The sequence below is a fragment of the Boleophthalmus pectinirostris genome, unplaced genomic scaffold (genome assembly GCF_026225935.1).
Source record: "Boleophthalmus pectinirostris isolate CB_2022bp ecotype Guang Dong unplaced genomic scaffold, ASM2622593v1 HiC_scaffold_13, whole genome shotgun sequence".
In the NCBI taxonomy this organism is placed as follows: domain Eukaryota; kingdom Metazoa; phylum Chordata; class Actinopteri; order Gobiiformes; family Gobiidae; genus Boleophthalmus; species Boleophthalmus pectinirostris.
The window spans coordinates 11,727,428-11,751,022 of record NW_026571036.1 but is presented as its reverse complement, the minus strand read 5'-3'; the positions used below and the strand labels follow the sequence as shown (position 1 = coordinate 11,751,022).

At 37.3% G+C, this 23,595-nt stretch overlaps 1 protein-coding gene across 1 annotated transcript in view; it reads left to right on the top strand.

Annotated features, from left to right (window-relative positions):
* Positions 1-23,595, top strand: part of LOC110156398 (laminin, alpha 2) — a 332,216-nt gene that overhangs the window by 253,608 nt on the left and 55,013 nt on the right. The window contains 11 exon segments of the mRNA XM_055149659.1: positions 1,841-2,003; positions 6,582-6,660; positions 8,167-8,298; positions 9,687-9,803; positions 10,572-10,735; positions 12,786-12,924; positions 14,559-14,661; positions 16,469-16,585; positions 19,232-19,414; positions 21,101-21,255; positions 21,869-22,012. Coding sequence (XP_055005634.1) covers positions 1,841-2,003; positions 6,582-6,660; positions 8,167-8,298; positions 9,687-9,803; positions 10,572-10,735; positions 12,786-12,924; positions 14,559-14,661; positions 16,469-16,585; positions 19,232-19,414; positions 21,101-21,255; positions 21,869-22,012 — 1,496 coding nt within the window.

The following is a 23,595-nucleotide window of genomic DNA, read 5'->3' as shown; positions in this document are numbered from 1 at the left end:
AGCAAATAGGAAAAAAGTTCCACGTATATACTTTTTGCATGCATTTTTTTTTAAAAATATTGAAACCATAACACACTTAAATAATACATTTACGAGCTATAACTGCAATTACAGCTATACTAACACATCACTGCTCCTACTATGTACGCTGCTTCTATTACCATGTCTACCCCTGCAGTATTTGAATAACGTTTTTATTATTCAAATGAGGACCAGTCTGTCTTAGCTGAGTTTCATCAGCGATCGGTCCATGCCTTTAATCTGACAAAAGTACACAACATACAGTATTAGAGAAAGCACCAGGCTCCAGTGGTGGGAACAGACTGTCTGGTGTTTGGCTACGAGTGTGCGAGCCTCCGCATGTGTCCGCGTTAAGGAAACCAGATCAAATGCTTGTTGCTCTTTGAGTTTTTTGACACATACAGAGAAGAAATAAAGCAAACAGCATGCTAAACATAAAAAAATAGCGTGTAAGAAAAGGGAGGCGCTAATGATGAAGCTCAGAGACAGTAAGTCAAAACCGAACCCAAAGGAAATGCAGTAGAAGATTATAAGAAAAAGAATAAAAATAGAATTCAATGTATCTGCTATTCAAATTGATAATGAGCTTATTTTCCTCTGCTATTGAAGGTTGTGTATGGAAATTCACACATAGAAAACATGAAAGTAGGCAAAAAAAGAAAAGTGAACTGAGGTTAAAGATTCAGCTCAATAACATTTAGTTTGACACAAAAAGCAAATTCCAAACATTTTTAAGAAAAAACTGAACTGAATTAATCTTTGTGACTCATGGACATTATTTTAATTGATAAAATACATATTGATTTTATTCTAAACAAAATGCCGAAGGGAACTGACTAGGTAACGAGCAGGTTTTACACCTCTGGGTTATTAAATACAGATAGATATTTAGATGACCATATTGAAAATGCTGTACTGACCCAAAACAACTTATTGAAATGTTGAATTCAGTTAAATTTTTTACACTTTGACACTGATAGCCTGCCCCCACCTCCTCCAGCCCCCTACTTGTTTACATCAGGGGTCTCCAACCGTAGCTCACCAACCCCTTTCAAGTAGCTCACCAAGAGATTTCTGAATTACATGTACTGTCCTGAATAACTCAAATTTGATGAATTAAATGCCTATTATTTTTGCAAATCTATGATTTTGATGCCTGACTTTGTGCACTCATAAATAAATAATGGTTTATGTTTTATGTTTTATCCAACTGTACCTCATCTAAGTCTTCCCATGGCTCTTATTTATACTTTATTTCCTGGGACCGCTAAAATTAGTAGCTTTCTTGAATATTCATTTTGTAAAGGTAGCTCACCCAAGGAAAAAGGTTGGAGACCCCTGGTTTACATAATACTAAAAAACACTAAGAACATTATAAAATTGTAGATAGCAAGTAGAAGAAAAAAAAAAAAAATAAAATATATATATATATTATATATATATATATATATAATATATATATATATATATATAATATATAATATATAATTAACAGTAATAAAATGTGACCATCTTTTTTTTTCTCCCAGCCCCCCCACCCCTTCACCTACCCCCCACCCCCCTCTCCCACTGTCTCCAGAGAAAGGAAAAATAAATAATACATAAATAATATTAAAATAAAATAATAATAATAATAATAAAATTGTAGATAGCTTCAAAAAAGCTGATTTTGCATCATACGCCCTCTTCAATCTATTTGGTGCTATGAATGTCTATGTGCAATATCCCCTCAGAATAAAAAACTACTTAAATTGAACTCATCTCTGTGGCTGTACATAAGTAACAAGGATGTACTTTCCATGTGTTCACTTGTTTGCAGAACTACAGCTGAAGGCCTTGGAGCTGAACAAGACTCTGTCGCGTAAAGACGGCACTCCGGACAAAAGCCTGAGCCAGATGAAGGAGGAAATCGCCGACATGTTAGCCGAGATGAGAGCACGACAGCTGGGAGACAAGAGGGATATCGCCGACCAAGAGCTAGAGTAAGCTCATGTACACAACAGAGACACACAACATACTGCTTAAACGTTGTTAACGCAGTCACGTTACTTCAACAAATACACGTGGGTCACTCCTACGCAACACCAAAAAAATCTCACTGTTGGCTCACACTCGAACTGGACACAGATGTTGTTTTTGTGAAGTTGGCCAGCTAGTAATTTGAATCTGAATAGAATTGTATAGAAATATGTAAATGTGTATTATGTAATCTGCCACATTAACTATTTACATTTACTACTAGACTAACTAACTTAAGTATTTCTGAACTTGGTTTAGTTGTTTAGTGGTAGTTTTCAGATTCTGATGATGCCACACTCACAAATAGGAGTTTTTTGTATTGATTATATTGTATTGTCATGAGAAATGCCAAAACAAAATTGATGGTGATGGTGATTAGAATAGTTCTGTCTTCGATCTTTTAATTCATTCATCAAAAACATACCTGGAGTCCTATTTGCTTCATTCATACTTATTTCATTAATCAAGTTTTGCAAGGTCCTCGCTCTCTGAAGCTTCAGAAATCACTGCACTTCAATTTTCCCTGGATTGTGACGTCACAGGTAGAATTCCATATTTCGCCTGTGCTGTTATTAAGTCCATACATCATCAGCAGACCTGTTCTGAGCATTTGTGCCGTCAAGTCGTGTTCATTCATTCATTACAACTGCCTGTAGATATTAGCATGTTGGACCACATTGTTTAATGGCTAGATTTTTTTACAGTAATTCATACTGCTGTCATAAATGGCAAATACAATGAGGGACCACGGACTTATGGAAACTGATGTGTGCTTTCAAAAAATTTTACCGTTTGAAGATCTAAAACATTAGTCTGATTCATCTACCGGTTTCACTTCGTGGAAACCGTCTGACCTCTCAGCATAAGGATTTGTTCGTTCGCTCGACGGTAAACGGGTACTTTTTAATTTAACCAATCGCTGCTATTTGGTCGTGACGTATATAATGTGCCGCTAACAGGGCGAACTGGTATATTAAGCTTTTCCCAAATCCCGTAGGAAGAAGGGCAATAACTTCTTTCCCCTGATAAAATTCACCAAACATTCTCTTTGTTCCGACTTTAAATCCTCGATCTTGGGAATCGTTGCCAACACAGAATGTTTGACTTCGTCTACATCCATCTTGACAGCTTTGTTTACTGTTTTGCTGTACCACAAAAGGGACCCAGTCATGGCTTCACAGCTCTTCGCTTATTGGTCTAGTGTATTTTGATTCCTGACCTAGTGGCTGGAGAGAAATGAAATTGAGCAGAGGCACGAGGTGGCACCAGCCTGGCTACTAAAACATAAGATGCCAACACAAAGATCTTCAAGCACATAATAATTGCAAAATATGTCCTTTTAAAATATACTTTTTACTGCATCCTTCTCGGTTAAACCATACAGACCTAGAATGTTGATCTTATCTGAAAGCCAGCAATATGCAGTTGACATTTAATTTATATTAGATTAATTAACTATTTCAGTTTCTTCAAAATAGTGTCATTACATGCTCATTTAACACCTTAACATTTACCACATTACTTCTAACTTAAAGCTATTTGGGGATTTCAGCGTTAATTAAGACTTTTAGGATTCAGCGTCCTCTTGTTGACAGCACGTTGCGTCTGGGGTCTTTGATTCCCGATGGTAATGATTAGATTTGTAAAACTTTAATGAACTCTGTGGAGGAATACAAACCAGCAGAAAACATGTACTGTTACACAGTGCCAATACTCAAAATAAAACACTATTGTTTATCACTGAGCGTCTTGGGCTGCAACATTCCCTCAGGCTTTATTGAAATCATCCTATCAAGTGTGGACATTTTTCTCACATTTTCCTGTCACTCGCTCTACTCTCCCTTTGTGACTTTTTAGCCCTCTCTCTGCACGTCTCCCCTCACGGCACTACTTTTAATTAACTGCGCGACCTTGTCAACATTTACTACAGTGAGAGACAAGAGAAGGATGGAGTGACGGAGACAGAAGGAAGAAAAAAATCTAGTTTAACATGAGCTGAAACTATGGGCTCAGGGGCATGGAGAGAATAGAAGCGAGAACAATGTCAGATGAAATGGAGCAATTAAAGCGAGAGTGAAATGAATGATGTGGATGTTCTATCTAAGTGAAATGTATGCCACTGTAACTTTTCTAGTGGAGGGTCTGCATTATGCTTCTCTCTATAGGGATGTATAGGGATGTATACTTAATACTGTATCTATCCTTCATTAAATCAAATACAGCTGTTTTCATTGCTTAAAAATACCTTAAAACTCTGCATTCTTACTATGAACGGGCTTGCCTCTCCCCAGATCTGACCTGTAACGTGGCCTGGTGGTGTCTGCTTGTCTACACAGAGATAGAAAAGTTAATGGCCCGACTGTGGTCCCGTCCCAGGCATATAAATAACGCCTCCATGGAAACAAAAAACCATGAGACAAGTTACAAAAAAAGAGTTTTGACAGTGGCCTATAATGACTCTTTGAGACTATTACTGAACATGTCGAGGTTCTAGCGCCAACGAAGTGTTTGTAATCTGTGGTGTGAGACCCTGTGTTGTCAAAACCAGATGTATTTATTCATTTATGTGTTGAGACATGAATCTGAGCAAACAAATCATTCCAGCTCTAGTGTGTCCTGTGAGGAGCTCTGTCAGATTCACCTCTAAGCTGTGGAGACACTGGCAGTCTTGTCTGTACACATTATATCATGCACTGTGTATTTAAATGTTTTATTCTTTTTATTTTTCTACACTATGAACCAGATATTATGTGTTCTTATAAAGATTGAATTGAATTGAATTACATAGTCCACCTTAAATGTCTTACTGCAAATGTAGATCTGTGTTTGGAGAGCAGATGGCCATTAAATACAGTTTTGTTTTGTTTTGTTTTTCCTGAGAGGACAACCTCATTTGAAACATGTAGAAAAGAAAGCCTGTAATGTAAAACTGCAGAAAAATGAGGTTGATAATAGTATCTTTTCACTATAAGATCTCAATTAACCAAAATTAAAACAGACACTGGCTTCTGGACTCATGGTATAGAGTTCATTCATTTATGTATTAATCACTGGATTTATGTAGCACCTTTAAAGGGACAGTTCTACAATTTTGGACATAGGGCCTCATTTCCTAGTGAGCCAGAGTGTTGGAGAGGTGTGGAGATACTTTTTAAAATATTCCATCCAGTCCTTGTATTTGCAGAGGTCACTGGTGCTAGACTAGTGCATGTCAATGGCTATAGTTATCCTGCCACTAAAAACACTCTTACCCACTCCACAAAACACCCAAAGCAAATCTGTTATTACGCCAGACTGTCGATGCAAATGTCTGTGTTGATAAAATAATTTTAGAAGTAAAACAAACTTTGCATTTGAAGGATTTATGTCTGAGCAGCAGCAGTGAGTTGTACTTCCTGATAGAAAGTTTGGCAGCAGCGGACTGATATATGAGAAAATAGTCCCTCAACATGCGACGATTCATGTGATGCAACTTTAGTTTTATTTCAAACATTATTCTATCCACACAGACATTTACATCGACAGTCTCACATAATAATAGATTTGCTTCGGGTGCTTTGAGGAGCGGGTAAGACTGTTTTTAGTGGCAGGATAACTATGGCCATTGACATGCACTAGTCTAGCACCAGCGACCTCTGCAAATACAAGGACTGGATGAAATATTTTAAAAAGTGTCTCCACACGTCTCCAACACTCCGACTCACTAGGAAATGAGGTCCTATGTCCAAAATTCCCGTACTGTCCCTTTAAGATACTCAAAGCGCTTTACAATGCATAATTCATAAACGTGTCTTGCCTAAGGACACGATCGCAATGTTCCCAACAACCCACTGCGGCACCTGATATTCCCAGCAGTCTCCCATCCATGTACTAATAATAATATAACCAGGCTCCCCCTTGCTTAGCTTCATCACAGCCATTTTGGTGTGCCTAAATATCCAGTGCCACTCATTTATTGGATTTTAGGCAAACGTGTGTTGATTTTGAAGAATTGACCTCATAATTATACTTATTTCTTTGTCTATTTAATTTTTTATGCAAATGCTTCCTCCAGTGAACTAAAAAATTCTAAATAATTGAATTGTTTGGTGTGCCTGACTCATATTTGCAGTCATTATTACCACTACCCATCTACAGCAACATCCTCGTAGATGTATCTTGTCTTCCCTTCTGGCTCTACAATCTCGTTTGGTGCCGGGTTTGTCTATCACTTTCATTAATAAACTCTGTCATGTTTCACTTCGCATTAGCACATGTAGGAACCTCTCCCCTCCCTCTGCTTCCCTTAGGCCTATCCAAGCACACACATGTACCAGTGCGATCCTGGTCCAAATGTTTTACACCGCTACACTTCAATCTAACTCCGCCTCCGGGCTCAACACCAGAGAAGCTGCAATTTGGCGCTAGCGTTTCAACATCAGATCTCAGTGATTATTATTTTGTCTGAGCAAATCTCATTTTGGCTTCATGTCTTCAGTGGCGTTAAATAAAAGTTAGTGAGCGTAAAAATGTTCATGTTGTTATTGTTATTCGGTTTGCAGACTGGCGGAGGAGCTGTACCAGAGAGTCAAGAAGATGTTTGGAGACCCCCACCAAGCCAACGAAGATCTTAAAGCTGAGGTTTGTTTTATATTATCATTATAATTTGTATTTTTTATAGTATTTACTTGTAACCTGTTCTTGAGTGTAGGATATTTACAAAAAACACACAAAATTATTATTATTTTTTTTTCCCAAAGTAATGCCACCTCTGTGTTTTTAATTTGTCGTTGTTTTTTTTTTGTACAATGGATTCCAATTTTAATTAGTTTTACATTACGGTATTTGCATGTCATCTTTTTTTAAATAGCATTTTTGTACATAAACTATGAGAGTGAAGAGGATAACATTAAAATCAAGTCTGGATTAAGAACTGGTGGTATTTAGAGAGTCACATAGTATCTTAGGTGATGCTTTGTGTGCAAAAGTTATAGAACATAGGCTGCATTCAGACTGCAAGGCTTTTTTTGTGAAATCCGATTTTTTTTTTTGTGTGTGAGATCGTTCACATTTCCAATTAAATGTGACTTGTATGTGATCTCCAGTGTGAACTTTAAACGCCCCAAAAGTGTCCCGCATGCGCATTGGAGGACACGACGACATCACGCGAGCATGCTCAGTGTTTACGGAAGTCACATAAACGCTGGGTTTGTCTCACAAACTATGGTCCAGTTCTTGGTAAAATGGACAGGTTACACGTCCAAGGCCGCTTCATTTGTTTGAGACTTTAGCTTCCTTGTATTTGGCTCGCAGGCTCTTTATTTTTTGTTGAAATTGGAGCCAGGATCGACTGTAGCCGCACTCGACCATTTCTTTTGCAATCATTTCAAAAAACGCCGGGTTCCGATAAGACCCTTCCAATTTGGCTTGAATACATGCATCACGAATTTCGGACTTCCAGTCATCGCCCAATGCATACTGGGAAGGATTTTCCGAAAAAGTGAGCATCAAACCAGCATGTTTGTTTTCCCAGTGGGATGTGTCTATTGACAAAGCCAGTCCTTTCTAGTCTTTTAAACCGTATTGCTTTTGTTTCTGGTTCTGATATTGTCATATTTTAGTTTTGCGATTCGGACATAGTAATTGTGTGATTGTTGGATGTCCTAACAGCAGAAAACGGGTCAAGAAATAGCCCCCAAATATTAATAAACTCGCTAACCTCGCTTTCCCTCCATTGACTCGACTCGGAGCCTGACGTGTAGGTGGGATGAATGTGACCTGGCCATTCAGACTGAAGCCGTATGTCAAAAGATCGGATATGTATCGGTTTTAGGAGCACATATCCAAATGACCTGGGTCGCATTTCGAAAAAATCTGATCTGTGTTGTTCAGACTGTCATTAAAAGATCAGATACAGGTCATACAGGGGCAAAAAAATTGGATTTGGATCACTTCAGGCAGCAGTCTGAACATAGCCATATTGTGGAAAAGATGTAGAACATATTATCTTCTCTGTAGCTCTCAAACATCAGGCATTTGACTCGTAACATAATAAATACCTTACTATGAGACAAAACCATACTTCTTTTAGATTACTATTACTATTACTTTATAGTACTATTAATCAATTTGTGTATATATTTTCAGATCAAAGAGAAGCTTTCCGACCACGAGGGGAAACTCCAGGAGGCCCAGGAGCTGCTGAACGAAGCCCAGGGGAAAACACGCGAGGCTGGGGCACTGGGTCAACAAAACCACGCCAACCTCACTGCTCTGGAGGTATTTTTTTTACACACTCGCCTTTTCCACATTCAGAGAACATGATATTTTCCATTGTATGCCACACTATTATACCGCAACTATTATACCAAGGTCATCGGCAATACATGGCTGCATGATTTGACCCATGGTATTTTTGCATTAGTATGTATTTAACAGCGTATCTCTTTGCTCCTTCGTATTATCTTAAACAAAAGTCTTATCCAGCCAGGATAAAACAAAGGACCATTCATCACGAGGGTTATTGTATTATTACAGTATGAATGTACAAGTTTTCAAAACATTTTCTTCTTATAATCTCCCTTTTGTCTCTCTGACCCGGGCTACTCCAAGGAAAGAATGCCATGCATCCAAGCAAGGTTATAATTTTAAAATGTACTAAGTGTCCCTCTTCACCTCTCAACAAACTTAAGAATTGCGTGTTCTTTCAAAGGTTACAGACTGGTCTTTTTATTTTCAAATGTGTTCCTAGTATTTTGCGAATATTCATGAGAAATGACTGAGGAAGGTATAAAAAAGTACAAGGTTAGAATGGTGTGAAAGAACATACATTGGATATACAGAAGAGCAGGGACTTGGGTAATACTTTATAATAACTACTACAAATTAGCCTTAATAAAGTATAATGAACAAATACTTTTTAAAGAATGACTCTGAGTCTGATTAACTATTTTATTACAAGAAGTTGCAATAAAATACGAGTATCTAAAAGAGGTGGGATCAAGTTGTTGTTTTGCAAGTCTCAAGTAAGTCTCAAGTCTTCGGCCTCAAGTCCAAGTCAAGTCCCAAGTCAAATACAGGCCAGTCCGAGTCAAGTCTCAAGTCACTGGCCCATAAGTCCAAGTCAAGTCCAAGTCGTCTGCTTTGAGCTTCAATTCATTTCAAGCCTTTAAACCAAAGTACCAAATATAGCTTAGATTTTTCCAATTTATATGAATTTCAAGATAAACTGTATTTAAAAAGTCATCGTATATTTATATAATGAGAATTTAAAGAGTATATAAGAGTACCAGAAGTACAATTTTTTCCTTTTTAAATGTCGTGACAAGATCTTAGTGTGAATTATTACAGTCAGAATAGAAAGAATTCAGATTTAAAAGTGCTTCTCAGGTCTTCTCAAGTTAAAGGCCTCAAGTCCAAGTCAGTTCCCAAGTCACTGACCTTCAAGTCCAAGTCGAGTCCCAAGTCTTAGTCCATTTTATCAAGTCAAGTCTCAAATCCTAAAAATTGTGACCCAAGTCATGACTTGCAAGTCCCCACCTCTGGTATCTAATCCCAAACTGAAAACTATACATCCACGGGCAAGCCATATTATTTTTTGCTACCCAAATAAAAAGTGGATTTGCTTTTAACATGATGAAAACCTGAAATCTTCATCATTTGTCCAGAGAAAACGTAATGCGGTGGGTGGAGTCCAGCAGATGGCACAGGATATTCTGGGAGAGGGAGAAAACCTACTGGATGAAGCCAACAATCTCTCAGACGACATCAACAAAGGACTGGAGGTACGGCTAATGCTGATGATGTTTTCAGTGTTACTTTCAGCTACTTTCAGGTGATTCAGAGTGCTTTACTACAATGAAAACATACAAATATATAAATAAGCATCATTATATCTTTTGAAGGGGCTGTACCCAATTTGTGTAAATGTAATGAAGAGTAAACTGTCTTTCCTGTCACAGATATACTGTTAAAGCAGCTCCTAGGGTCAAAACTAAATAGTATCTTCATCTTCTGTTCCGGCTACAGATAGGTTATAGAGACATTATTTATTTAAAACTTTCTTATTATTTTATATTGTGCTTGTTCTAAATTCAATGTTTAAGCAAAACTACTTTTAAACTTTTATTTTAATAAGAAAAAAAGGTTTGACATTACATATGTCAAAAGAAGCAAAAACATGTTATTGAAATTTTTCAATAAATATTTAGTTTGGCCCATGACTTAGTCACAGTTTTTAATTTTGGCCCTCTGTGAATTTGAGTTTGACATCCCTGTGGCATAAACTAATCACTTTGAATAATTCGGATGCTCAAATTGGGTCAACAAAGTGAAGGATAAATTTGGACCACTGCAAACTCTTTAAAATTACGTTGGCTGGTAGTTCACATTTTAAGACGGGAAAAATCAGGTACAGTGCCTTTAAGAATCATAATTTACAATCAATCATTACCATAATTACAGCAGGAAATCTGAATTTGTACTGTCATTTGTATAAGAAAATATGATAAATAAATGTCCTTGATTGATTGTAACTTCACATTTGTTTGCAGGAGTTGGAGGATATGCAGACAGAGCTGGGCCCTCTTCACAAACAGCTGAAGGACAAAGTGTCTGGTCTCACTGACGGACTTGGAGGGGGCAGGTTGGCCAGTCATGTGACCGAAGCAGAGGACTACGCCAAACAGCTCAACGAGTCTGCTGCTATACTGGACAAGTACTGAGCCAAACAATTATTGCATCGAACAAACAGGAACAGATACTTTGTGTAGGGATGTAACAATAACCAAAATATCATGATATCGCATCGTCACAAGTCTCAAAATAATATCGAGGGCTGTCACAATATATCAAATTACAAGTTCCTTTGCTAAAATATCTTGTTTTATAGTAACAACAGCTTAATGAACACAGGGAACTACAATTCCCATGATTCATTTCAGTGCAAACAACAGAAAGAGATATGTTTTTTACTTAAATTCTCACCAAAATCTTGTCAAGGTATTTTAAAAGCAAAAAAAGTATCCTAACTACAATTATATTACCCTCTTCAAAATATCGCACTAAATATTGTACCGTAAGATGCATATCGTGATAATATCGTACCAAGAGAGTTGGATATCGTTACATCCCTAATTTTAAGTTTTATTTTATCACATACAAAAAGCTCCAATCATATTTTGTTACTAAAAACATCTAAGACAGACGTGTATTTATCTGGCTTGAGAGAACAAGATAAAAGTAGAAGAACTAATTTTGGAAACAGTTAGGGCTGAATAATTTGGGGAAAAAAACAAGTGTGAATTTTGGAACATTGTGACTGAGATCAGATATGCGATTTATGTTTTAATAATAGGATTCTGTTCAAAGTTCACATTTTAAAGGCAACCAGAAGAATTGAAAAAAAGACTGGAATATGAACTACTACAACAATCAGTACAGATCTAAACTACAGAGTGAGAGAGCTGTTTTCATGCAGAGTGAGACAAGATACTTTGCTCTTCAGTAATTGTATTTTTAGAAATTTTAGCAAATTACACCCATTCAAATTGTAATTTCAATTTGATTAATCATGCGGGACTGGAAACATTATGCCACTATTTATAAGCAAATTTTGTTATTGGCAGTGATGGGAGTAACTCATTATAAAAGTAACAAATTACTGTAACGTGTTGCTTTTTGCTGTAACGCAGTAGTGTTCGGCATTACAGGCAAAAAAAATTAATATTTTATTTGGTACAAACGTCAGTAACGCGCGTAACAGTGCTTGTTTTAACCTGGACTGAAGTGGTGCGTTTTTTGTTTTTCTTCATACAAATTCGCTAAAATTACTGTGATATCAGCAGCGGTGAAACGGCATCGTTACGGTTCCAGATGGGCCTGGATAATTGCAAACTGATTGCGCTTTGTGGACACCCTGCTCCACGGGCTCGGGGTTCTCTCAGGGGCGATCCTAGATTCTAAGTCCTGGTCCAAGATTAGTCCTGGTTTAGTCCTGCCTCAGTCCTGGTTTAGGCCTGGTTCAGTCCATATACGGCGCAAAAGTTCGTAATTTCGCTACAGTTATTTTGGTGAGAGTAAAAGTAATAATAGTAATAGTAATAATATAAAAGTAATACAATAGTCGTGTAATGTCTTCCATTTTAAATACTGCAGTATTGTAATGTAACAAATTACTTTTAAATAACAGTAATAAGTAATAAATAATGCATTTCAGTTTTGAAGTAACTTGCCCAACAGTGATTATTGGGGACTGTTGGGGTGACAGTGGTGCACTTGTTGAGCACCCTCCCACCAGATGCTTGTTGAAATGCTTGTTCAAAACTGTCCCAAAACAGATGTTGTGTACCCATCGTGAAACAAGAGGGGCATGGAATCTGTAAGGTGTAATCTGCCCCGACGATTTAACTGATAAACTGAAGCTGAATGAAAAACAGCAGTAATACTAAGTGTACATCCTGTCTATAGATATGGATATTACTTTATTAAAATGTACTGTAGAAGTCTGATTTTATACTCTATTGGTTCGCAGATATACCTATTATATCTATTCTACTTAAGGTTTGGTGACACAGCAATCACCTTTTCAGCACTTTAGAATTAATAATTTCAATACAACACTGTCTGAACACATCTCACAATGTTCACAGCCAAGGTTTGAGTTTGACCACCGCACAAAAGCAGTTCGAGACAACTTAATTAAATATCCCAAAGGTGTTCAACGGTCATGACATTTCTTATTCTGTCTTCTATCTGTCATCTGTCAGCATTTTAGCCGAGGCACGGAACCTGTCCTTCAACGCCACAGCTGCTTTCAAGGCCTACAGTAACATCAAAGCCAATGTGGATGCTGCGGAGAAGGAGGCTAAAGCTGCCAAACAGAAGGCCTCTGAGGCGCTCGCTCTGGTAAGACTTAATATACTCATAATATACATTCTCTATATGTAAATTTCACATTTCACCTCTACCTCTCAGTGTTATTTAATAAAAAAACAAAAGTGACAGTTCAGAATTTTGGACATAGAGCCTCATTTCCTAGTGAGCCAGAGTGTTGGAGACGTGTGGAGACACTTTTTAAAATATTCCATCTAGTCCTTGTATTTGCAGAGGTCACTGGTGCTAGACTAGTGCATGTCAATGGCCATAGTTATCCTGCCACTAAAAACATCTTACCCACTCCACAAAAGCAAAACGATTATTACGCCAGACTGTCGATGTAAATGTTTGTGTCAGTAAAATAATGTTTGAAATAAAACTAACCTTGCATCGCATGAAGCGTCATATGTTGAGGGACTATTTTCTCATGTATCAGTCCACCTCTGCCAAGCTTTCTATCAGGAAGTACAACTCACTGCTGCTGCTCAGACATAAATCCTTCAAATGCAAGGTTGGTTTTACTTCTAAAATTATTCTATCAACACAGATATTTACATTTGTCTGATGTAATAATGATTTGCTTTGGGTGTTTTGTGGAGTGGGTAAGACTGTTTTTAGTGGCCGGCTAACTATGGCCATTGACATGCACTAGCCTAGCACCAGCGACCTCTGTAAATACAAGGACTGGATGGAATATTTTAATATTTAATATATTATTTATATTTAATTCCACACGTCACCAACACTCTGGCTCATTAGGAAATGAGATCCTATGTCCAAAACAGAAGAACTTTTAAGGGCTTAATGGTTTAGATTACAATAATTAATACACTGTTTTCTGCGAATATAACATTTTCAAAACAATAAAAGACAGCATGGTGATCTAAATATGTTATGTGGTAACAATTTATTTCCCATAGAAAGGTAATACCCTCTCTTTAATTAAATAAACGTAACAAAAACAGTACAAAGAGTTATTCAACAGAAGAAAAGAACAAATTAATAAAAAAATATTAAAAGTGCACAATATTAACGATGCTTTATTTGACAGTTCTGCACCTGCTTGTCACCATGAAGATAATAAAGTTTATGGAAAATTGTGGCAAAAGAATAACTTATCAGTAGTAACAAGCAGCTGGCATACCCTCTCCAAAAATGTGACATAGTGCAGCTTTATAATAAACTCTGCATCCTTAGGCAGTAGCTTTGTATTTCATCTCGTCGTTTTTACATTGATACATTTGATTAGATTTGTTTATTTAATAGGGATCAGTGTAACATATGTGTATTATATTTTAAATTTTACATAATAGTTGCACTTAACATGAGCCTCATGTGCCTTTCTCAGTTTTTTGTTGTATTCTCATTGGTCTGTGCTTATTCTGATGCTGCAATTTTCACTGTTTGATTGCATATTCTTTGTTCTGTTTCCTTCAGAATGCCATAATTGTTTTTTTGTTTTTATTTTTTTTCTGAAATCGCCTTAATTACTTTGTGTCATTTTATGTTCAAACAGCGCAGGAGACGGGAACAAGCACGTTTAGTTTTAGCCGCTTTGAGCTTTGTAGTTGTTGAAATGTTTCGTGCTTTTATGGTAACTTTTAATGAGCACGTTGCATGCGCAGTACAATAGCAGTATATAACAGAATTTACGGTGTAACTAGGCTCTAGGTCCTGATGTCCCGATGAAGGAGAAGGCCGATGATGCCGTAAGGAAGAGTCATGAACTACTGAACCAGGCTAAGCAGCTGCAAAAGGATGTGCAAGGTAAACTTTCAATCGTATCAAGTGCAACACCTTTTAAATTTAACTTTAAAGGGCCCATATTATTTTTGGTCTGTGTACTGTTTTTTTCTTTTTTTTATTTCAATTAAGAACGAAAAACAATAAAATGGAAAATCTGTTTGTTATTTCATTATTCTGTTTTAGTGTCAAACAAAAAAAACAGATTTCGACTTCTATTTCCAATATTTAATTTAAGTTCATTTCACATGGCACCAATCAAAAAACAGACTTGGTGCCTATTCAGAGTAGCCGCGGAGTCTTAAAAGTCTTAAAAATGTCTTAAATTTCATGTTCCTGAATTAAGGCCTTAAAAAGTCTTAAATTATGTTGTCCAGGTCTTATTTTTTTCATAAACGTCTTAAATTTCATAAGCCTACTTTTTTGTAGACTCAACCGGCTGCAGTGCAATGTTAAATTCTACAGTCGCCTTAAAAAGTTTTTAGACTCCCTTTTAATTTCTTAATTTTTTGTCATATTGCAGCCTCAAACTAACTCCTTTTCAGTTAATTTTTTTATCCTGGACATGATAGTACCCTATAATCCCCCAGCCCTGTTTAAGCAGAGAAACCTAATCACCCTGTTAAGAGTCTATCTCAAAACACTTGAAAGACAGACTGGTTTACTCAATATCCATTATAAAGGACACAAATGAAGGGGCCGGGACTCAGGACGATATACATTTTACATTTTAAAAGTAATTCAGTTAAGTCAACCCATACTATTTGATTGTTGTCAATGTCAAAAACAGAGATTAAAGGAGCTGAGTGGTCTTAAAAGTCTCCAAAAGGTCTTAAATTTCCTGTTTGTGAATTAAGGCCTTAAAAAGTCTTATTTATGTTTTTCAAGTCTTATTTTTTTCACAAAGGTCTTAAATTTCATTAGCTTGTTTTTTTGTATACTCAACCGGGCTGTTCAGTGGAGAGAGGACAAAAAAACAACAACGTGAAATCATGTAACGTGAATGAACGTCTAATTTGGAGTCTGACAATAGTCCAAACAATACTTTGGTTTCTGGCACCGGCGGCAATGAGTAAACAACCAGTAGAGTGGAGGACGTTGGATGGATCATGGGGAAGTGTAGGTTTAATCCACAGTGGCTCTTAGATTCTAGATATAGTAGTTAGTTTGTCATTATTAGAATTGGATCTGGAGTTTTTCGCCTGCAAAATGGGTGTGATATTGGTCTTAATTTTAATTTAAATGGTCTAAAAAAGGTCTTTAAAAAGTCTTAAATTTGGGGTAGTCAAACCTGAGGATACCCTGTATATAAAATAATGGTTTATGGGCATCTGATCATGATAAAACTGTTCTCCCTCAACTTTAGCTTATTCAGATTTATTCAAAAAAGTGAGACTTGTAGGTTTTCTACAATTAAAGAAATCTGCTGCTTGCTACGATACAGAGCCCCCAGAAGGAGACGAGGCTTGACAGTTCTGCAATTTATAACAGGAACTCGATGGACTAGTTTCTATTATTAAGCAGTTTTAGATCCATTTTAGAACAAAATGTAAAATAATTATCTAAGTACTCCTTTAAGTACTTACATCTTAAAGGAAGATTTATCAACTCTGTCATTGCAACTACAAGTGAATAAAACTGTGGGGAGAAAGTAGTCAGTCCTACCTCCTTGCTGAAAGACACGGGCAGTAGTTGTAGAAAACATATAAAATGTGTATTAGATAAAACCTAGGCTGCCATCTTTGTCCTTCTTATCGCTGTCCACACGTCTTCTGGGACATGTGTGAGCGACGCAAGTTTATATGTTCTGTGTGTGTATGTGTGTGCACAGGGAATGCAGATAACGTGGCCTTGCTGAAGGGCAGAGTCAAAGCAGCCAAAGACAAAACCAAAGATCTCGTTAAAGGCATCGATGTCACCATGGCAACGCTGCAAGCCATCCCCAACGGTACGTCACGTGGGAACAGGGAGTCGCTGTGTATTGTGAGATAATGGGCAAATGGCATAAACAGGTGAGATAAAAGAGCCAGCGTGCATTCTGCTATAGCTTCCCTGGGCAGAAACTTGAAGCAAATAAGAAAGCACAATTATAAAAGGAATGAGCAATTAATCGAATATGAAACTATGTCGAGATTCAGTCATCTGTAATCGTCGATGATCAGATAACATCATCGACAGATCCACAGCCAGTCCTGTGTCAGTAAAAGCATGTGGTTTGGTGCAGAGTTCAGACTTTGGACAAATATTTTTACTTTTTTTGTTTTAAAAAGCAATTATTAAAGGTTGTATAGAGGATTTTTTTAAGGGCAAAGAAATACAGCGACAGTCCTTTTTCAAATGTTGTGCATACGTGACACCACCTTCCTCCTCCACAGCTCCCTCAGTAGAAACATCTCCTACTTACTCCAGAAATCACATTTGTTTACAGCCAGTGCGCGTTCAGAATTACTGATGAAGTGACCTGTCTAGAGGTAATTAGCGACCAGTGCGTCAGTTTTTAGACCCTTCATCCGCTTCAATCGCTGGAAGGAATCTCCGAGAATCACCTCAGATTGGCTTTGCTCCTTTTCCCCTTCTCTTCTTCTTTCAGCGACCTCAAAAACGAAATTTCTTTTGCGGTGAACTGGTCGTGGATTCTCGTCCGCCATCTCAACAAACTAAGTGCGAATTGCGAGGAATCTACAGTTTGTAAAATCCTCTAAGAACTGCTGCATAAACCACGTAATCCCCGCGCGCCGGCAAGTCAGTTACACTAGAAACGTAGGGAGTTTGATTGACAACCTAACAGCCAATAGAAAATGAGGGAGCCTCGTTATCTATTGGCTGATGTTTATCTGGCTTCACTATGTCCACAGTTGATAGATTTTCATTCTTTTTTTTTTTTGGTCATCATAATTACAAGGCTGCTGTGTCTCTGTAATGGTATTTTAAACTTTCATTGACAATTTGAAACTAAAACAAATCCTCCATACAACCTTTAAATGTCTGCCATGTTTATAATAATAATAATTAAGCATCAGTTTTGTGTAGTGCTTTTCTGGACACTCAAAGACGCTTTACAGAGCATTATTCATTCACTCCATACTTGATCACTCATGCACACACCACTTTTATACTAGGCAATGTGGGTGAAGTGCCTTGCCTAAAGACACAAAGACAGTTTTTGTGACTGGAGCACTGTGGCACCTGATTTTCCCAGCGTTCTCCCATCCGAGTACTAACCAGGCCCGGTCCTGCTGAGCTTCTGAGATCTGACAGGATCAGGCTTTGACAAACTGCTATGGCCACAAATCCATGAAACTAATATTGAGCGCTATTGTGATTTGTTTTTAATAAGACAAAATAAAATTGAATAAAAAATTGTGATCAGCAGATATGAGGGAAAAATATTACTTCTAGATTCTAGATTACGACCAATTATTTGGGCCAAGTTTGTCTCGCCCAGGGACACAACAACAAATTTCCAATACTGGTAACATGAGTAGTGAACTTCATAGCAACTCCCTGACAATAACCTCATGTACAGTATGTCTTAAAGCACCCATAACTCATAGGTAGCGGCATTCGTTTGTAATTCATTAGAACAGTTACACAAAGAAATATTTACACTGAAGGATTACATAGGTAAACTGTGTATGCGAACAGGATCCTCAACAATCCGTGTATCATTCGTTCATTCGTTTTTCAAAATAAAACCAAAAATTAGAAAACAAAAAAACTATTTATTTTCTTCTTTATTTGTCTCCAAAACCAAAATGTAAAAATTGATAATGATTCAATTTTTCAGTATTCGATTTTATGTTAAATGAAGAATGGGAAAAAAACGGATAACAGCCGTTTCCTGTTTCCATGACTTAAACTGCAGTGTCGGAACCAGGACTAAACTAGGACCAAACCAGGACTAAACCAGGTCTAAACCAGAACTGAAACAGGACTAAGCCAGGTCTGCCAGGACTAAACCACCACTTGGACCAGGACTGGGACCTGGACTGAGACTGGGACTGAGACCAGGACCAGACCGGAACTGAGACCAGGACTGAGACTGGGACTGAGACTGGGACCAGACTGGGACAAGGTCAAGACTGAGACCAGGACTGAGACCGGGACCAGACCAAGAGTGAGACCACTTGGTTTAGACTTGGTTTAGACCTGGTTTAGACCTGGTTTAGACCTGGTTTAGTCCTGTTTTAGTCTTGGTTCAGTCCGTGTGTGGAGCAAAAGTCCAGCATCACAGTTTAAGTCATCAAAAACTGAAAAAACAAATCATTACCTGTTTTTTCATTTTGGTTTTGGAGACAAATAATGAAGAAAATAGTTGTTTTTTCATGTTCTTATTTTTGGTTTTATTTTGAAAAACGAATGAATGAATGATACACGGATTCTAAACAAATCAACACCTTTTATTAACTTGATTTCTTTATAACATTATTTGAAAGAGAAAGAATCAGAATCATTACTGGTATATTCTTCTTTCTTTGGTACTTTTTGGTATATAACGTAACACGACTATCTCATCTATTTAGAATATAATAAGCAAACAAGACACAGAAAACGATGTAACCAATTAAAACGTGTAATGTGATATACATTTCAGACACAGCCGCCAGAGTCGCCGCGACCAAGGCTGTAGCCGGGGAGGCCAACGCCACAGCCATCGACGTGCTGGAACGCCTCGGCAACCTCAACCTTCAGATCCAAGGACTGCAGAAGAACTACGGAGACCTGGAGGGCACTGTCAACGAAGCCAACCAGATCATCCAGGACCACGAGAAAAACAGTAAATAACTCTTCTATACGGGCCTTAAAGAGGATAGTGCAATAACTGGACCAATGTTTGACGGCAGTATACTACAATATACTTATAATCAAGCTTCTTAATCCTAAAAAGTAATTCTAAAATGTCATCTCATATACACAGAATTAATAATGTGATTTTTTTTTTTTTAACCAAGTAAATTGTTGAGTTCATTGTTTTAACCAACATTTGACATATTTTTTCTCTCTCTTCTTTCCCCCAATCCCTACAGCAATCAGTATGTATACATCAATTACCTTTATACAAATCTTGCTGCTTTCTAGTGGTGCACCAATGTCAAGTTGCCATGACTAATTAGCTTTCGCCATACGTCTTATATTGAGGAAAATGAGATCGTAAAGTAAAGTAAAGTGCATTTACATGGACTATCGAGCCAGAATTACTCTCTAAAAAGTCAGAGCCTGGCTAGTATATAACTTTTTAATCCAATTTCATGTTTAGCTTTTTACAGTAGGGCTGCTCGATTATGGAAAAAAATCATTATCACGATTATTATTTTGGTCAATATTGAAATCACGATTATTCAAACAGTTTTTTTATAGTTACATGATGCATTTAATCAGCATTTCTCTCTCCAAAAAACACTTTGTTATTGATAATTTATGCAAAACTTTCAAATTGAAAATAAATTCACGCTACAAATATGAACCTTAGAGCAGTTTTACGATGAATAAAATATACTTTGAACATGAAATAAGACATAGAAAAACACAAAAGTATCCAAAATAAACTATATATCCAGCTGTTCTACAATCTCTATATTGAAAAAAATTAAATAAACATTCTTATTTATATAAAAAATATCCCAAAATTAACTTTACAAAGCTTTAAATAGTTTGAACTTGATTTTATATGAGTTGGGAGATTGTTTGAGATTGATGTATTTATTATATTCTTTTACAATGGAACATAAAATATCAATGAAATCAGAGCAGAAACAACAACAACAAAAAATCAAAAATTAGCCCAAAAAGGAGAGGGACAGGAGCTGACACACAAATGGAAAGTGAGATCAAAATTTGATTAAGTTTACACAAAATTATTTTATGTTACACTGAAGAAGTAGACATTTTTGGACTATAATATTTCATGATCAGTTAATTTCTAAATCATGTTTTAACGAGCATTGTATATATTTTTAGTAAGTTGTCCGCCACCTGCTTGTCTCATGGATATGCTATCGCTTCGCCCTGAATGTTCCACAATATGGCATTAAATATATCAGTTACAGGTGTCATAAATGTCTCATATGTGGGTGTTAATAATCTTAGATGTATAAATTATTATTGGTGCATCCTCCTTTACTTTTACTTGTAGTCTTCTATGGCTTTAGCTGCTCTTTATTCTGCCTCTGTCTGTTACAGTTAGAGCATGGACCTGGCATGTAATGAACTCTTTTTCTGTTTCTATTTTTAGTTTAAATCAGAATTTCCTTGCGATTGCAGAGCTACAGTCATTGTGCGGCTTTTTAATCACTCTGGCTCTCTCCTTAACAGCTGTAATCGTATCAGCCTCCTTCATTTGTCCATCTCTAAATGCTTTTCACACATGGGCTGTCCGCTCTCTGTCAGCTGCTGTGTAATTGTGCCAAATGACCACTGTACGCGCCGTGTGTCACTATATTACCCTGTCTGTGTCCGTCCGTAGTCCACGCGGCCGGAGCCAAAGTCAAGGACCTGGAGGACGAAGCTGATAGGCTGCTGGAGAAGCTGCAGCCAATCAGAATGCTCCAGGACAATTTGAGACGCAACATCTCTCAAATCAAAGAGCTCATCAGTCAAGCCAGGAAACAGGCCAATTCTGTGAGAAAAGAAAACAGAGACATGCAATACCAGTCAAAAGTTTTAGAACACCCTGATTTTTTCCAGTTATTTATTGCAATTCACGTCGTGCAAGTTCATTGAAGAGCTTGAAATGGTGCAAAGGTAAATACTGAACAGCCAGAGGTTAAAAAAAAAAAGATAAAAGAACAAAACACAATTCCAAGCTCTGCCAAAACTACTAGGAAAAAAGAAAAAGATGGTAAGTTTAAAAACATGTAGTGTCCAGCACAGTCTCCAGACTTAAACCCCATCGAGGTGGTTTGGGATGAACTGGACAGAAGAGTGAAAGCCAAACAACCTACAAGTGCTACACATTTATGGGAACTTCTGCAACAAACTTGAGAAGAACTTTCTGAAAAATATTTTATTTCTATTGTAAAAAGAACGAGCCACGAGTGTGTTCAGCTGTTATATCTGCCAAAGGTGGACACTTTCATGAATCAAAAGTTGACCAATGTTTTCTTTCTTCTTTAAAAAAACTGGAAAAAGTGTGGTGTTCTAAAACTTTTGACTGGTAGTGTACATGCACAATTTAATATTCAATTAAACAAAGATTTTTCAGACTTGATACATTTTTTATTTTATTTTTCAGATCAAAGTATCAGTTTCGTCAGGAGGGGACTGTTTGCGCAGCTATCGTCCTGAAATCCGCAAAGGCCGATACAACACTATTGTCCTCCATGTGAAAACCACCACTCCAGACAACCTGCTCTTCTACCTGGGATCTGCACAATACGTATGTACATTCATCATTTAGCTTTACTACTAAGTTATTTTGCCATATCAAATAGATCAATGTTTTCCAAACTTTTTTTTCCGGGGACCCATATTTTAAAAGTCACAAACCTTCGCGACCCAAATCAATAGACATTATTTGTAAATGTGACTTAAAATGCTGGACTTCTGCACCTCATACGGACTGAACCAAGACTGAACCAGGCCTAAAACAGGACTTAAACAGGACTGAACCAGGACTGAACCAGGCCTAAACCAGGTCTAAACCAGGGCTGAACCAGGACTGAACCAGGCCTAAAACAGGACTTAAACAGGACTAAATCAGGACTGACTCTCAGGACAGTGCGCCCGCGGAGACTGTCAGGTGATCAGGACTGAGACTGGGACCAGACCAGGACTGACATAGGTTTAGTCCTGGTTTAGTCCAGGTTCAGTCCTGGTTCAGTCCGTATGTGGTGCAAAAGTCAGGCATCACAGTTTAAGTAGTAGTTAAGTAGGGTTTTTTTTTTTTTTTTGTTTTGTTTGGTTGTTTTTTTTTTTTTTTTTTTTTCTTATTTTTGCTTTTATTTTGAAAAACAAATGAACGAATGATACACGGATTCTTAAAGTTACATACATAATGTAAACCATCTGATGTATATGTTCAGACAATCTCTCCAAACTGAATTAGTTCTGTTCGGGTTTGAAACATCAAATATATTTTGGTACAAACACGATTACACAAAGCTAAAAAGCACAAACATAATTTTACTTTCAGAGACTTGTATTCAGACTAACAGCCCAAAATGGAAAATGTTTAAGAAATCAGGCAGTAATAGCAGAAGCAGCCACCTTGTTTAAGCCCAGGACATATCTGCTGAGTTGTTGTGTTTTTTTCGTGTGGCTCACCAACCACAAAACTAATATTTTCTAAGAGCCCCATATTAACACATTCATCATCTTTAATATAGCGCAGCACTGCTAACACCACAGCATTTATCATACTTAAAAACATTTCCTCTGCAAACTTAGATTCACAAGTACAAAACAACAATTACACCACTCTCCTCTTGTCTTTTTTTTTTCCGCGACACCATGCACCACCGGTCCCCGCGGTACCTCGCCACGTCTGAAAACGCATTCTTGACATGACATCCTCTCCGGCACAAACGTATTAGTCTTAATGAGAAGCAGCAATTAACAAGTTTATACAGCTATCTGGCTACAAGTGATTTCCCGAGAGGATTCTGCAGCCATGCTCCAACACGCCGCGATATCTTGTGCGTCTTCCTTTAAAACCGACCCGATCCCGCTTCTGTGTGTCTATGTCTACCATCTTCTTAATATTGTGTAACGCCAGCAGAATTCTAATAAGCAAAGCAACCCCCTGTGATCTGTACAAATGAATAATCGCCGATACCCGGGAGAAATGGAAGGAGCGAGATAAGTATAGTCTTCAGATGTGGCGCCCTAATAATCTATAATTGTGCATAATGCTATTTGAATAATAATGCGGCTAGTTCAGAGGCGGCCGGGAGATTACAGCGTCCACCGAAAACCGCAATTATAATTTTTTTCCCTCATACATAAGTAACAAGATCATTA